Below are 14858 nucleotides of genomic sequence, written 5' to 3'. Positions count from 1 at the left end.
GGTCTTGTCTGGTCTCCAAACATAAAGTGTCCACAAACTCCTTCAGACAGTCATACCAAAAAAAAAAAAAAAAGAGCCAAAAGGGGGAAAAGAAGCAAAAGCCTCCCACCTTACGCACAGGGGGTCTTGTCACCCAGGGTGGGGAGAAAGAGGAAGCACAACAGGCTTCTTCGTAGTCACATCTATGGGTGAATGATCCAGAACATACGGAAAGTTCTCCTTTGTGGGGCGGTGAGAGTTTTTGATCATGAGAGTTCAGTCTGTCTGTCTGGTCTCTTCTGGTTTTCTGGCCCGGACCACCAAGAGTCTGCAGGACCCCAGTCCAGCTTTCCTTCTCCACAGGACCCTTCACACCTGCGCCCCCTCAATCTCTAACCACGTGCCAGTTCCAGCCACAGGGCTCTGACGGACGGCCCTCCCCCAGTCTCTGGGCAGCCTCTAGGGAGATCCCTGCCACATCCCCCGCGGCCCGGCGGGGGGCTTACCTGCAGATGTAGTTAGTCTTGCAGGAGTCCTGCAGATTCAGGCAGTTGGGCTTCTCCCTCTCCTCGTAGGAGCACACGGGCACAATGGTCTGGCGCCGGCGCTCGGTGCAGGCGATGTCGCGGCAGGAGCAGAAGAGCATCCCGTAGCTGTGCTTGGCCGGCACCTTGTCGAAGAACTGCCGGAGGGCCTTGTGGCACTTGCGGCGGTTGCAGACCTCGTTGGACATGCTGCTGGTGCAGGGGGTGATGTAGGCCGACCTGTACTTCTTGCAGGTGTCGTCCAGGTTGCAGGCCTTGGCCGCATCCAGGCAGTTGTTCCCTTTGGAAATGTGCTCAACTGCAAACGAGAAGAGAGCAGGTGTGACCATCCCCGGCCGCTCTCCTCATGCAGTCCACGTGGCCACTGCCCCGGGCAGCACTGGGGCCATGTGGTCACGTCCTTGGCAGTCCAGGAGCTCTCATCCACCCTGGGTTGGGAGCTAATGACTTAATGAGCTTGTGACAAGGATTGTGTTGGGCGTATGATCACCAGAGCCCGTGTTCGCTCCTGGCACTGCCTTAGATGTATAATTAGGAGGCATTGAGAGAGGCCAAAGGCGCTCAGGCACCTGCCTGACTCGGGATAAACAAGGCAACAGGAGAATAAGTTCTCAGCTCCTGGCTAGTAAATTGAAATTAGGGTAAAAGGAAAAAAAAAGAGCAACAAATTATATACTTGTTCATTATACAGTATATAAAATGATGTGCTGAATGTAAGTATAATTGCCATGCAATCCTCCAGGAATATAATTATGTAATAAATGCATATAGTACATGCTAATTACTATATGATTACAAGTAATTACATGGTTATTTGAGCCTAGAAGACAAAATATTATGCCAGGCTCTCTAAACAGGAAGAAGCAACTACAATGAAGCTGTATTTAAGTTCTAGCTCACAGGCCATTGGAAGAAAACCAGAATAAATTACATTAAATTTTGCAAACCTCAATTACCACTTAACTCGCTGCGTAGAAGATATAGGATCCATGAGCACTGAGGTGGCAGATTGAAAAATTTTAGCAGGGATTTTTGGAAAGAATTTCGGTGGGCTTGCAAACCCCTTGGCCTTCGGAAACTTGCAGGGCATATGCTGCCGCTGGCCTGGCCCTCCGTGCTCACAGGGTTGAGAAGCCAGGTCTGCCCGTTGCATGGCTGGGGAAAGAGCCTGGTGGAAGTGGACCCCACTGGGGCAGCCGCGGGGACTGGCCAGAGCCAAGTCCACTGGGCAAAGTTCAAAGAGAATGGAGACCTGGAGCCATGATTCCACAGTTAGGGCACAGGCCTTGCAACTGATTCTCCGCACCACACGGCCTCCCGAACACCACCAAGTGCAGCTCTGAGGGCCCTCGAGTACTGCCGTGATGGCCCGAGGGGTTCCAAGCACCCCGAGACCCGAGGAACAGCACACTCCAAAGCCCTTCCTGAACTTCCGGCGAGATTGACTGAGCATGCCTGGGAGTGAGCCCTGGGCTTCCTTAGACCTCCGCTGCTGCTGAGCGGGCAAGGGAAATGGGACTCCCTCGATCCAGGTGTCTTCATGTGGGATGAGGTGTTGGGAGCGCTGGAGAGAACTTCCAAAAACCAATTCTTAAGGGGGTCCATGGAAAAGGGATCAATTAGTGCAGCAGGGATACTCGGAGGCAGTGGAGGAAGTGCGGTGCAGGGGTTTGGACCTCAGTGCTTCCTGTGCCCCCTCAGCCCCCTTTGGGGGATTGGGCCTCAGCACTTCCTGCTCCCCTCAGCCACTTCCGGAACTCTCTTTCTGTTCCCTTGAGAGACCCCAATGGGACTTTACAACCACTAAAGAACTAAGGAGAAAGGAGCCAGCTCCTGCAAAGGCTCAGTGGAACTGGAAGGCAGGTATTTGATCCAGGTCTAAAGGGACCAAGGCCGTGGGTTCAACCTTCAAAGGAGGAGGAAAATGCTGCCAGAAGAGATGACATCATACTGAGGAAAGCTATGGGTCAGGTAACGGTCAATTCCCAACAAGATGGACCCAAAATGCTACCCCTGAGATGCAGAAAGCAGCATGAAGGTTACCCAAGACTAAGCCAGGGGAAATGGGGAGTAGTTATTGAGGGCAACACACTTCAGTTAGAAGAGATGGGTAATGGGCCGGAGTGATAGTACAGCAGGTAGAGCATTTGCCTTGCACGCAGCCAACCCAGGTTTGATCACCGGCATCCCATATGGTCCTCCAAGCACTGCCAGGAGTAATTCCTGAGTGCAGGAATAGCCTCTGAGCATAGCTGGGTGTGATCCAAAAAGAAAAAAAAAAAAGAAGAAGAGATGGTAAGTTCCAGAGGCCAATCTGCGGTTCACCAGATCGACAATGACAATACTGGATCAGGCACTGGAATGCCTACCAGGAGGACAAAGCTTGTGAAATGTGTGCACTATAAGAAAAAACGAACAGAACGAATTAAATAAGAAACTAAAAGACACCCCAAGAAAGTTCACATTTCAGAGGAGAAAAACAACTCTCACTAGTCAGCTATTGAAGAAAATCCAGCAGGGACAAACTGAAAGCAGAGAGGAGTGCTGCGGGCCCCACAAGAATCGAGTCCATGGAATGTGGCAGGCAATCCACAGGGGGCCCAGCCCTTCCTGGGGTGCCATGCAGGAAGGTGGTTGCATGCACCTCTTCATGGGCTTAACAAGCAGACCCGGGGCCTGCTCTCCATCAGCACCTGCCCTGGCTGGCACTTCCATCTCCTACAGGCTCCTCGAATGCAAAGACTAACATATTCACCACCTGCCCTGACAGTATCCCCAGGGCCTCCAAGCCCGGTGACACTTCCAGCCTTCTCCTCTGCTGACACATCTCAGGCTGTGCTGTGAAGCCCGAGGGCAATGATTTATATTCTTGAAGGCCTACCGCTCTCCAGGAGATCTCCCCATCATGCATATTTTATAAGACTCTAAAATGAATTAATGCCACCATATTCTGGAGCATCTGGATAGGGGCCTTAAGGCTGGATGCCAGTACCCAGTGTCACTACCTGTATTTACTCTTGCCTTGGTGTTAAATGTTCTTGTGTGATCTCTGGCCAGAAAGAGAACAAAGACACTGGGGTGGACCAAAGACATTAAGGATGCCATGAGTGACCAGTGAATCAACATTAGCATCAATCCAAACAGAGGAGAAATGGCAGCAAAGTGAAAGCACTGAGTGACCCCAGATGTCCAGGCTGTTAGAGTCTCTAAATTCTTTCCAATTAGAAGCATCGATTCAGCCCCAACTGAACAAAATCATCCCTCCTATTATATGAATTGCATGAACTTGACTTTCATTGGTTTCAAAGTTTACTTCAACTTAATTTGTACGAGTGGCATTTGGAGTTGTGTAAAAGCAGCATCTATGCTTCTAGGTGCCTATATTTCAAATACATTTTAACAAGAGTAATAAAACTCAATACACTGAAATCCCAGACATTTGCTTCTGAGTAGTGTTTAAACTACTTGAAGATCTTAAAATTGGTTTTAAAAACTGACCTCTACATAGGGTGTTGGCAACGTTTATTTGGTTTAGACACAAACATCAAGAGCAAAAATAGAGAAATGGATTCCATCAACTAAAGTGCTTCAACAGGTCCTGAAGATGGGGTGCAGTGGTACAGATGTGAGCCTGAGACTGTGACACTTTTGATGCCCCAAACACCTCGATGAGCAACTGAGCACAAGGCAAGAAGTACCTCTGACTACTGGTGGGCGTGGGGCCAAAACAAAACAAAAATCAGGATTTCAGAACACACACATAACTTAGACCCAGGGGTAAAATAACTTAGACTCAGTGGTAAAACCCATGTTTTAATGTATGTGCATACAAAAGAAATATTTCAAGTGCTCTTATTTCTTAATAACAATCCCCCATAAAGAATCTGATTAAAAATATGCAAAGACATCAGGTACATGGAAAGGTTTTAATATCACTAATCATTACGTAAACACCAACCCAAACCACAGAGAAATATCACCTCACACCTGTCAGAAGACCCATCAACAAAGTGATGAAACAGTAACAAGTATTGGCAAAGGTACAGAGAAAAGGCAACCCCTGGGCACTGTTGCTATGACTGTGATTGGCATAGTTACCCCAGAAAATGGCACGAAGTGCCTGCACAAGATCGAAAGCAGAGCTGTCATATATTCCAGAAATTCCTCTCTCTAGGGTATGTATGCAGACCTCACATCCAGACAGCACTGTTTCTCATAGCTAAGACATTAAGATAGCTTAAGTATGAGATGATGAGATCAGTGGGTAAAGAAATGGTGCATATGTATACATCAGGATACTATTCACATGTATACGTATACAGTGGAGTACTATTCAACTATAAAAATGATAGAGATCCAGCCATTTTTTTCAACAGCATTGACAGCATTATGCTATGTGCATATATAGACATGATTTGTGATATTTATATAGACATAATAGATATAAAACATAAAAATAAAATCTTAAAAAAAACAAAAACAGACATTAGATTTGTGATTTCCATAGACTGAGAGCCTTACTGGAATACCCTGGGCAGAAGTGAAAGGGTCTCCTTATCTGTATCTAAGTGCTGGGATGAGGTGTGACATACATGGTGACTATTGCTAACACTGCTGCGTAATCCATCTGCAAGTTGCTAAGAGAGTATATCCTAATATTGTCATAATAAGGAAACCATTCCCCCCGGCTCTCATTTTTGTATCCATATGAGGCGAGGGAATTAAGTAAACGTTTAGTAATCATTTCCCAATACATGTAAGTTATTTGCTACACATCTTAAACTGAAATGACACTGTCAATTACAGCTCAATCTGAGAGGAAATGCTCTAGCATATTTCTGCATCGGGCATAATAACGTTAGGTTCCTTTCTAAAGTTGGTAAGACTGTGAGTGGGGAGATGGCTCAAAAGACTGTTGACATGCTCTGTATGTGAGACCGTGGCTTAATCACGGCTGGGTCCACCCCGGGGAGAGCTCATCTCTAAAATTAAGTTGTTACAATATACAAGCTACTATTTTTTCTCTTCTTAATGTTACCAAAAGGTAAAGTGGAAGAAGGTTGGGACACTTTATTGTTCAAACCAAAGATTATTCCATTATTCATGGGTGTGATCAGCTAACTTTAGGATGATTCTATTTACCATCTCCTTACCACTATTTCAGTCTGTGACAAATTCCAGAATGCACAGCCTTGCACATTCAGAAAAGAAAAATCTATGAGTTGATCGTTAGTTTATAGGACATTACATACCTTTCCTTTTGTTTCTTAGTCACACAAAATTTTCTCATGATCCTCCAAACATAACCTAACTGGCCAGTCTTACCCAAAAGGCAGAAACTATAAAAAGAGTAAAGAAGAAGAAAACCAAAGACTAATGTTCCTTACAAATACAAAAATTCCTTATGAAAAGCAACATATAAAAGGAATAATGCACCATGCAACCAGAATTTATCTAAAAATGCAAGGTTTTTAGATAGGTTAAGTATTTAAAAGTCAATGCAATCCACTACATTGACAGACAAGAAGAAAACCGTACGAGTATTTCAATAAACAAAGAAAAGGCAGTCACCAAGTCTCAACATTAATTCTACGAGCAAAATGGTAGGGGGAACTTAAGAAGAGAAACTTAAGAAGTTTCAGCAACTTAAGAAGAGAAACGTCTAAATATGGTCAAAGTATCTATGAAAAATTTATACCCAAAAAAATATTTGGTAGCAAAATACTGATGGTAAGTTACCTCCTACAATCAGGAACAGATAAAAGCTTCTTTTTTTTTTTATAATTTAGAGTCCACATGGTTCCAAAGTAACTAGTAAGTACAATAAGGCAATATGAGAGAAATAAAAAGAAGAATGAGAAAAAAGATGTGGAAAATCCTGAAGCACCTACTGAACAACTACCACTAAAAAACTACCAGAACCAGGAAGTGAATTTATCAAATGAAGAATATAAAATTAATATACAAGACCCAACTGTATTTTTATAACTATCAGAAACAAATGAAAAAGAAAATTATATTTATATAGCACAAATTCTTAAATAGTTCCATTTAAGAATAAACGTAAAGAAATATTTGTAAGTCCACTATGCTGAAAATAAAAAACATGACTGGGAAAAATTAAAGAAAGCATATATAAAGAGAAATATCATGGGTCAGAGGGTTTAATATTGTTAAGACGTCAATTATCCCAAATTTGTTATGTTTGGCAAATTGGCAAGCTGATTCCAAAGTTTAGGTGGAAATACAAGAGATAGAATAGACAAAACAGACTGAAAAAGAATAATGGAGCTGGAAGCTTTAGACTAAGAACTTATAAAGACAGTATGATAGGGCATATTTATAGATAAATTAAGCAATGAAAAACAAGACAGATCTTGGAAATTCACCCATGCGTCTCCACATAATTTGATTTTTTGACAAAAGCAATCACTAAAGAAACCTAAAGAAGAAAGCTTTTCAACAAATAGTGCTAGAACTAAAATGTATCAAAAACACAAAGTCTTCATAACATATAAATTTTAATACAAAATGAAGCATAGATTTAAACATAAAAGCTAAAGCCTTGAAATAAAAATATAATGAAGCAAAGGTGTTTTAAAAAGGTCAAGATAAAGCAATAAATATTAAAGATAAAGTTTGTTACATTTCATTTCACAAAAATTGAAACCTTCTGCATGTCAATAAAGACACTAATGAAAAATTAACAAACTGTAGACTAGAAGAAAACACTAAAAATATAGCTGAAAATCAGTATCTAAAGTAATGTAGAATGCTTAAGACAAAAGTGAAGAAAGAAAAACACTGAAAAGCAGACCAATATCTGAACAGACATACCTGACACAGAAGATACACGAATGGACCAGAAGCATGTGAAGAGCTCAAAATCACGGGTTTTCAGGTAACTGTTACGTTAAAACTATGATGAAACCCATCAAGATCATTAAAATTAAAGTCCAGGGGCCAGAGAGACAGTATAGGGGTTAAGGGGCTTGTCTTAGATGCTGCTGACCCTATTCAATCCCCAGCTCGAGTACCAGAAGTAAATAACTTAGTTTATAGTATCAAATGCTGTCAAAGAGGTGAAGTCTCTGAAAATCCCATTACTGTTGCTGTGTAAATGATCCAACCACATTTAAAAAGTATTGGGCAGTATTAGTGTGAAACTAAGCATGAACCTACCCTATGAGTGAAAAAGAGAAATTACAGAAATTTATTTAAGGTAAATGAGAATATATGTCCACAAAAGGCTTATACAAGGCTTTCATAACACCATGTTAATAGTAATCCTAGACTAGAAAACCTTGACCCATCAAAATAATGAAAAAAGTCTAAACAAATGGGTCTAGTAACATAATACCATTCAAAACCAAGAACTGATGCAGTATCGAAACACATTCCAACAGCATATTAGAACCCTCCCAACCCCTTAACACTGAGCAAAGTGTAAAAAAGAAAAGTCTTTTATTTTTTCATTTTGCGATCAGTACCAGTGGTATTGGGGGGGTCTACGTGCTACCAGAGATTGAACTTGGGGCTCTTGCATTTACAGCATGCACCATAGTCCTTCGAGTCATCTCCCTGAACCTTCCAAAATAAAAGTAAGACACAAAATTATCCAACTTTGTGTGTGCACATGTGTGTATTGTGTGTTTGACATGTAAAGCTCTACGATAGTCAACAATGAAAAGAATTGGAAGAGTGATTGCTACCAGGACAGGGAGGCTTGGGTTGGCTGGGAAAGGGCAAAGGGTAACTTTCTGGTATAAAGATAATCTCAATCTTGACTAAAGTTTAGGTCAAAATTCAGAGAAAAATACATTTAAGATTTATGCATACGGGGCCAGAGCAATAGCACAGAGGAAAGGGCACTTGCATGGCACATGGCCAACCAGGGTATTGATATTGGGTACCCCAAATAGTTCCCTGAGCCCCTCAGGACTAGTCGCTGAGTGCAGAGTTAGGAGTAAGCCCTGAGCACTGCTGGGTGTGGTTCCCCTCCCCCCCCCCGAAAAAATTGAGTCTGTATAAATTTTACCTCAAAAAGAAAAGAAAAAAGACTAAACAAATACTGATACATAGTTAATGAAATGCATGCTGAAGCATTTAGGGAAAGCATATTGATTTTTTAAAAACTCAGATGGATTGATAGGTGGACCGAAGGATCGATAGATGGACACTTACAAAGCAATTACATTCTAATTTAATTGTAGCATTTACATGGTGGATGGACTATAAAAAGTTTCTCTGGAAATTTGATAATGCTAAAAATAATACTCGGGGTGAAAAACAGGCCTGCATAGATCTTATTCTTCTAACAAGAAGTTACACAGAACATGGAAGATAACTTTCATTCCCACTTTTCAACCCCTTGGGAGTGGATGCACACTGGCCAGTGCTCAGGGCTTGTTCCTGACTGTGCTCAGGGGTCATCCCTGCTGCTGCTGTTCGGGAGATGGAACCAGGGTCTGCAAGACATGAGGCAAGCACCTTAACCCCTGTACTATCCCTCCAGCCTTCCCCTCCTTCCTTATGCCTCCTCCCCAATTTACCTCCACCTCTGAGTAAATAAGGCTTCCCCCGCTGCTCTCAGAGTGTCAGGACAGAGGCATTAGAGTGGAAGATGGACCTCCCTCATCTTAGAACCAGAATCCCCCCAGAAAGTGCCCAGAAAGGCTGGCTCCATGACTCCATGAGGGGAGAGGGCGGGTGGGCACACAAGTCTCAGTTCTGTCATCAACTCACCCTGTGCTGAGGGGCAGGTGGGCATGCTTGTCTGCCACTTGGCCATGGAGGCTTTCCCAAGTCGCCCCCTGACAAGCCCCTTCTGGCTCATTTACAGAGCCCTGAGCAGGGCATAAAAATGCTCCTTTTACCCCTGCCCCTCTAATCTCTCCCTTCGTGCTGCCATCCCACTTCTAACTCTGGGGGAAGCTGTCTGCAGGAGAAGGGGTCTCCTAGGCAGGCTGTTTCCTAGAAATCTTGTTCTTGGGGCAGGGTGCTGCCGGCGAAGGAGCCCCCATGCACCACCAGCCCCGTTCTGTACCATAGGAAATGCCATTTAATCAGCCATTCTTTCCCCACACAGACAATACTGCCGAGTTACCTGGCAGGCTGAATTGATTTTTCTTTCACTGTCCTAAGCCTCTTGTGCCGGTTATCCCAGATTGAACTCAACGCCCATGTCCTGGAGTAAGGGAGAGGGTCACCTAAGAATCAATGGGAGCTCCAGCTCCCAAACTCTGGAGTGACAAGGGTTCTGTGTGGCTGAAGGGGCAATGAATTAGGAGCTGGGGGTGCACAGGGGACTTGCTGTCCAGCCATCTGTCTTTATACAAGTCAACTTGTCCCCCCGCCAGGGGGAGGGGCTCAGTTTCCCTCTTTGTGGGATGATCTCTTTTAAACCCTTCAAGTGTCCGGGTTCTTTGATTTGCTGGTTCAAATATTAACCTCCTTTCCAGATTCCATCGAGTATTGCAGTTAAAGTTGATCAGGGGACAGGATATAATCACCCCACTAGAAGCTTGGGAGCCTTCAAGAGCTGACTTCTCAGCTGCTCACTGCTCCAAAGAGTCCAAGAACCAACGGGTCAATCCTGACCCATCACGGGCAGAGCAAACACACGCTGTCCCTCCAACACAGGGCCCTGTGGAGGTGTCAGGAATGAATTATATCTGGGGAGACGCTTTCAGAGACTAAATTCCCCTGGAGCAAGGAACTGCCTTCATGCCCAGCATAATCCTCGCACTGTCCCAAATCAAAGGAGCTGTGGCAGCGGCCGGCAGCCCCTCATCATTTACACTTAGAAAATGCCACCGTTATTGGCAAATGCCGAGGCCAGCCAACCCGTCGAAATCATTCAGAATGAAACACAGATGCAGGCACCCAGAAATCTATTTCTGTGGAATATGAGGTGGAATGAAACAGGAAATACATTAAAATCTGCGCAGCCTGCACGCCATGTGATTTATTAAGTAGAGCGTTCCCGAGAGCCGGCGTGAGAACATTGTTGATGAATGCCTGCTGCTTTCCGGAATCTTTCTGCCTTTCTCTTTAAGAACTCAATCCACCACTGGGTCCCCAGTTCTTTCTGACTTAATTAATTACCATGCAAACGTAACTACTGTTCTTCTTCTCATAGGTTCCCTTTAAGGGGCTATCCCAGCAAATTAAAAAAAAAAAATGGGCAAAAAGCACCAAGATCTTCACAGGGGCTGGGCTGGCTGTTCTGAAAGATAATGTGTGCCTGCTGGTCTTCTGATAGTCACACGGATCAGAGAGCAAATCCGCTCCTCCTGGCTGTGACCATGCTCATCGATCCTTTCAAGAGTGGCCTTTTCCAGTCAGGGGGCTAAAAATTACATTTACCACGCACACCCAAGCCCTTTGAAGCCTGTTGCGTGGTTCCTAGGCAGGTACTGGATTACATGACGCAGAATCTCCTTTCACTCCTATTTTTTTTTCCCCATGTCCTGCAGACGTATATGAAGGCGCACACCTCCTCTAAGTTTTCCCAAGAGTTCATAATAAGTGGCTTCTTCTGAGTACCTGTGAGTCTGTAAATCTCTGTTTCGGGGAATACAATGTCTCATCCTCACCATAGTCAGGCCCAGATGATCTATTTAGGGGTCCAACTTCCATAACGCACATACTGGAGCGCACCGCACCCCCACCTGTACATTTGAAAATGAGATGCCTCATGTAAGTGGTGTGTGAGTTGCATGCAGGCTGCTGCAAAATGATGAATAGTGCTGTCTCAGCAAAGGGGATCATTACATTTTTAATTAACCTTTCCAACCTCCTCCACCTTTTCCTTTGGTTATACATCGGATCTCTGAAGTTTCCTCCTTGTTTCTGTTCCACCAGGATTGAAACAAAGGCAAGAAAAATGAGAACAGGGGGCTGGAGTGATAGCACAGCGGGTAGGGCGTTTGCCTTGCACGCGGCCAACCCGGGTTCGATTCCCAGCATCCCATATGGTCCTCTGAGCACCGCCAGGGGTGATTCCTGAGTGCAGAGCCAGGAGTAACCCCTGTGCATTGCCAGGTGTGACCCAAAAAGCAAAAAAAAAAAAAATGAGAACAGGGGATGCAGGAGTTGCACCTAGGTGAGGGGCCCGCAGAGGGGCGGTGCCTCAGCTTCTCAGAGAAGTGGGTACAGGCTCTCAGAATTCGGTTGGTGGTGGCTGGGTTCCCATCTCATTTGTTTTCTGGCAGCTTCGTGTTATTTAATGGTCTTGGCTACCAGGAAACTGGCTTTTTAAAATCTCTTTCGACCTAATTATAATTACTGTGTATAGATCATACAATGATCAATTATAAAAATCTCTGTTTCATAAATATTTAACTTAGCATTTAAATCCACACTGCAGGAACACATGAAATTTCGGTGCCCATCTCTTTGCAAACAACAGCTTTATTACACTTCCAACGCCAATTACTGCAACCCGAACCCCGTCTGTCTTATAGCATACTCAGGTGCATACTCGAGCATAATGCGTCTCTGTGTACTAAGATGGCACAATTTAGTGATTTCTGAAATATGTATGCCTCTCATTAAAAAGATTTCCTACAAAGTCTTCTAACACCATCCTTTAATTTCTCGAGTAGAGAGAGGCACGATTATGTTATTAGACATAAAAACACTCATTAAAATATATTTTATCTAATGTAAGATTGATTCCAAGATAATTGAGGTCAGATCTGTTTGGAAAATGCATTTTGACATGTGCGAATGCTGATGCAGGGAGGAAATGAACTTCTTCGTGGACTGCAGCAAGACAGCTAAATATTTTTCAGCAAAATCATAAAGCCATAATTGGATTTCAATTTAGTAATAGTCGGCCTAAGACAGGCCATTCTTAATAATCTAATTATGTGTTTGGGGCCTACCCCAGAACTCAATGACTCCGCTTCAGAACTATTAATTGTGTGCAATCCTGTTGCATCTCCAACCGTGAAATTTGCTATTCCATGTGGGGCTGGCTCTTGGTTATGAGCATTTCTTTCCTAATCTCAAGTCATCTTTATGCCATTTCACTGCCCATGTTCACTCCTTTCATTTTTAAAAGCAAAACCTTTAAGTGACTTTCTATGGACCAGAACACTTGGGTCCCAAATAGCTCAGAGTTTTCCTTCTACAAACGAGAGGCACAAACACTGAACATCTTCTCGATTCATAAGACATGAAGAGAAGCCCTTTCTTTTGTCTCTTTTAATTAATTAAATATATTTAATTGCTAACATCTCATTAGCAGTCAAATTAATGAGTACTTCAACTACAGAAAGAGACCTGCATGATAATATAAGCCTAATTCATTCCATTGGGTACAAACTGGTTCCACTAATATTTAGTGTATACAAGTTCCACTGATATTTAGCCATGTCTGGAGTAAGAGGCTAAACATATCTTACATATCTTGATGTTATGTTATGTTGATGCTAAACATATGTTTAACATCAACATATGAGCAACGTATCAAAAGTTGATGCTGTTTCTTCCCAGAGAAAAGGATCAATTTTAGCCAACCAGGTAACAAGTAATCCATGTTCCTTCTCACTTGCCTTCCAACATATAACCATAGACAGGGCTAATGGAAAAAAGAGCTATGGTGTGGTTTAGTTTCAAGAATCTTGGATAGATCTATGAAATTTAAAACAGCCTTAAAGCAATGTTCCAAAACTTTTTAAGCAGCCTATCCAAACTTACAAATCTTTAGGTGTGTGCCAGATCAGGTCCTGACTCTGGGAAGCTGGCTCCTCACCCCAAGGAGGCTGCCAGTATGCCAGACATCACATGCAACTCTTTCTTGGGAGCCTGAGGCATGTTCTTTGAACACCCTGAGTCACAACTGATCTCTGCATCAGGGATGGGTTTCAGAAGCCAAATGTCATTTAGCACTAAATGCAGTAATGAAATGGGTGATGATGTTGGACACCGCTTACAGGGAGAAAATAAAGGCTAGATATTTTCATATAGGAGACTTATAAACTGGGCTCTGAAAATCACCCACCAATTGGCCTGATGAAAAGGGTTTGTGCCAACAGTACAGCAATGGAATGAATGTTTGGTCTCTCAAGGTGACTATTTTGTTTGTTTGTTCGTTTGTTTGTTTATGGGCCACACTCCACAGTGCCCCTGACTTATTCCTGGCTCTGTGCTCAACGCTTACTCCTGGCAGTGCCCAGAGGACCCTATTGGGTTTCAGAGATCAAGGTTGGCTATACTAGGTTGGCTAAACGTAAGGAAAGAACCCTACCTGTTGTACTATCACTCCAACCCACAAGATGAATACTTTGGAGATCAATGTCCATTTACACGCGTATGTGTTTGGTAGAATCACACATCCCACTCCCCCAAACACACACTCATATTGCAGATCTGTTGTGTTTTCCCAATAATCAGATCAAAGGAGGCCATCCAAAGGCAAGACAGAGAGCCAATTGATTACAGATTAGACAATAGAATCAATGTAGTTTCAACCTTTCCCATGCACAGAGAGAAGTCTAAGTTTTCTTTCTAAAGCCAAAGAATCGGCTGAAACAATGAAAAATGAAGAGGCTGAAGAGCCTATTAAGTAGCCAGGATGATGCTGAGATAATAATGAATCATTGATGATGTTGGCGGTTGTCAGAAGCCGCATCGTGTGTGCTTTCAGCAGAGATAAGCTAAATATCAAGTCTTTATTTTTAGTTAAAGAGCATCAAATTCAATGCTTTTCCTCCCACGAGCCTATTTACATACCTGCTGTGCTACCTATTTGCCTTCACCTGCTTTCCAATTAATACCCCATTAAGCCGCTCCACCCGCAGTGGCTTTTACCTGCACCACAGCCCTGCAACCATCACTCATCTGCTCCAGCTCAATTGTTTCTTTGGGGAAGATAAACAAAAGCCACATGAATAATAATGGCAAGGCTCTGTGATTCCAGGGTATGTGCCTGCAAAGAGACAGCAGTCATAAGCTGGGGTCAATGTCAGGGAGAGAAAGTCACTAGCTGGACAGAATGTGACAATCACATACAATCCCTTCCAGAAGATTACAGGGAGACAGAACGTCCATCTTCATTAGCCCCATTTGTGAATTCCAGGTTTATAGACATGTATGTATATATGCACGTGTATTTATATTTAATTATATTTGCCTTGTGTTTCATGTCAAGTTGGGTTCATAATATTTTGTTTGGTCAACTGGTGTTTGGTGACCTATCTTAACAAAGACTGTCACATTATTTCTCTCTTGTGAATAGGTGTTACATGTTTGAAAGTGGCATCTGACTAGCAGATACCCACCCTAGAGGGTGCATCAGAAGCTTCTGGAGAAGAAAAAGGAACA

At 43.3% G+C, this 14858-nt stretch overlaps 1 protein-coding gene across 4 annotated transcripts in view; it reads right to left on the bottom strand.

Annotated features, from left to right (window-relative positions):
- Nucleotides 1-14858, bottom strand: part of GFRA1 (GDNF family receptor alpha 1) — a 228461-nt gene that overhangs the window by 61967 nt on the left and 151636 nt on the right. For all 4 annotated transcript variants that reach the window (XM_055119503.1, XM_055119502.1, XM_055119504.1 and 1 more), the window contains one exon: nt 486-822. In XM_055119503.1, the coding sequence (XP_054975478.1) occupies nt 486-822 (337 nt within the window). The remainder of the gene's footprint in view (nt 1-485; nt 823-14858) is intronic.

This window comes from Sorex araneus, chromosome 11 (genome assembly GCF_027595985.1).
Source record: "Sorex araneus isolate mSorAra2 chromosome 11, mSorAra2.pri, whole genome shotgun sequence".
Taxonomy (NCBI): Eukaryota; Metazoa; Chordata; class Mammalia; order Eulipotyphla; family Soricidae; genus Sorex; species Sorex araneus.
Note: the sequence above shows the minus strand (reverse complement) of the source record. Positions and strands in the feature narration are given on the sequence as shown.